Raw genomic sequence first — 2,107 nt, 5'->3', positions numbered from 1 at the left:
AGGAGGTAAGTGTTGCCTGTCTTTAGTGAACATTTCTGTATAGAACACAGTCAGTACATCACTGTGGCTCTGTATAGTGGACAGTCAGCATATCAAGTTGATACAGGAGGTAAATGTTGCCTGGCTTTAGTGAACATTTCTGTATAATCAGTACCAGGCATTCTCTACAAACATTGAATGGACCACTTACAATAAGATAAAACCTATTTCTCAAATTCTATTCCTAAACATCAGATTTCTAAAGAACACAAGTTTTCTGGGTCATTAATATGAACTTAAACTAATGGGGAATTTTAAATTTACTTAGATTTTTGGTAACATACCTTCTTGTATTATTTTTCTACATCACATGCAGCTGGCTATGAAAAACACCAACAATTTTCAGACGAACTACCACAATTTACGCCAGTTGGTGTTTGATCTGGACATAAAAGGAGAGAAGGGAAAACTAAACAGGTGAGTAAGTTCCTAAGAAGTATCACTATCTAACGTTATATTTTTTCTGATACAACAGATAAAAATAGAGAAAATGTCTTTTAAAGTTGGTGTTTTCAACTAATGAACTGAAGTTAATTATGGAAAGAAAAAAATGATAATAAATTTGAAAGGTATGTAAGAAAATAATCTTAAGATAAATGGAACAATTAAATATTAAATAATGACGATAAAAAGTTTTCTAAAATGAGATCTCTCTACCACAAATCATACCCTTTAGGTATAGTATATGAGGTAGCATATAACTATATTTTCTAAACATAAGTTTTAAAATCCTGTTATCTTTGTTGAGTTTGGACTCTAATAAGCTAGTAACTTGAATTTGACTCCTATTGTTCAGGGGCAACTTGTGTTCATGTAACCGTATAATTATATTGCTAAAACAATCCTTGGTAAAACATGTAGCTTTTCCACCTCTGGAATACAGGACTAATTAGCTTGTGTTGCTATGTATTGAGGGTTTATTTTTACTTTATCTAATCTAAAGAACACTTGGCTGGTGTCCATGCATAGAATTATCATGACCCTGGTATAGTATATATGACGAGACATATTGTAGTGATTCTCAATTTTGCCAATTTTAACCAAATATAAACATGATACTCTCATTGTTCTTACTAAGCATTTTTATCTCCAGTCTTTGGGTAAATGAGAAATTGGATATGGCCACAATGGTCTTAAGTTGGCAGAACCATTTAAACTTCAATTCCTATCTGAACTATTCAGATTACAAAAGAAATATGTGAAACAGGTTCAATATTCATAACAGCAAGTAAAGGATGATAATAATGCTCAAATAAAGAGCAGTGGGAACTCGACTGTTACCAAACCATTGTATATTTTTAGCTCACCTGGTCCTTCGAGGCTATGTGAGCTTATGCTGTACTGTGGCATCCGTCGTCGGTCCATCCGTCCGTCAACTTTTTCTTTGAGTGACTTCTTCTGAAGAACTTGAGGGCCTAGGGTTATGATATTTAGCCAGTAGGTACCTGGGATAAAGTGCTTTAAATTTTCATCATTAAAATGACCTTGACCTACTTTCAAGGTCACAGAGTTCAGATATGTTAAAAACTTTAACAATCTTCTTCTCAAGTTCCATAAGGCCCAGGGTCATAATATTTTGCCACTAGGTACCTGGGATGGAGTGCTATAGAGTTTCCTCATTAAAATGACCTTGACCTATTTTCAAGGTCACAGGGGTCAAATATGTTAAAAACTTTAACAATCTTCTGAAGTTCCATAAGGTCCAGGGTCATAATATTTTGCCAGTAGGTACCTGGGATTGAGTGCTATAAAGTTTCCTCATTAAAATGACTTTGACCTACTTTCAAGGTCACAGCGGTCAAATATGTTAAACGCTTCAAACCACTTCTCCTGAAGAACTTTTGCCAGTAGGTACTTGGGATAAAGTGCTATAAAGTTTCCTCATTAAAATGACCTTGACCTAGTTTCAAGGTCACAGGGTTCAAATATGTATAAAACTTTAACAATCTTCTTCTCAAGTTCCATAAGGCCCAGGGTCATAATATTTTGCCACTAGGTACCTGGGATGGAGTGCTATAGAGTTTCCTCATTAAAATGACCTTGACCTATTTTCAAGGTCACAGGGGTC

General features: G+C 34.8%; 1 protein-coding gene across 1 annotated transcript in view; it reads left to right on the top strand.

The window, feature by feature from the left end:
* Positions 1 to 2,107, top strand: part of LOC110455055 — a 92,296-nt gene that overhangs the window by 82,368 nt on the left and 7,821 nt on the right. Inside the window, exon 58 of the mRNA XM_021504972.1 lies at positions 356 to 456. Within this exon, the coding sequence (XP_021360647.1) occupies positions 356 to 456 (101 nt within the window). The remainder of the gene's footprint in view (positions 1 to 355; positions 457 to 2,107) is intronic.

This window comes from Mizuhopecten yessoensis, unplaced genomic scaffold (genome assembly GCF_002113885.1).
Source record: "Mizuhopecten yessoensis strain PY_sf001 unplaced genomic scaffold, ASM211388v2 scaffold8123, whole genome shotgun sequence".
Taxonomy (NCBI): Eukaryota; Metazoa; Mollusca; class Bivalvia; order Pectinida; family Pectinidae; genus Mizuhopecten; species Mizuhopecten yessoensis.
Note: the sequence above shows the minus strand (reverse complement) of the source record. Positions and strands in the feature narration are given on the sequence as shown.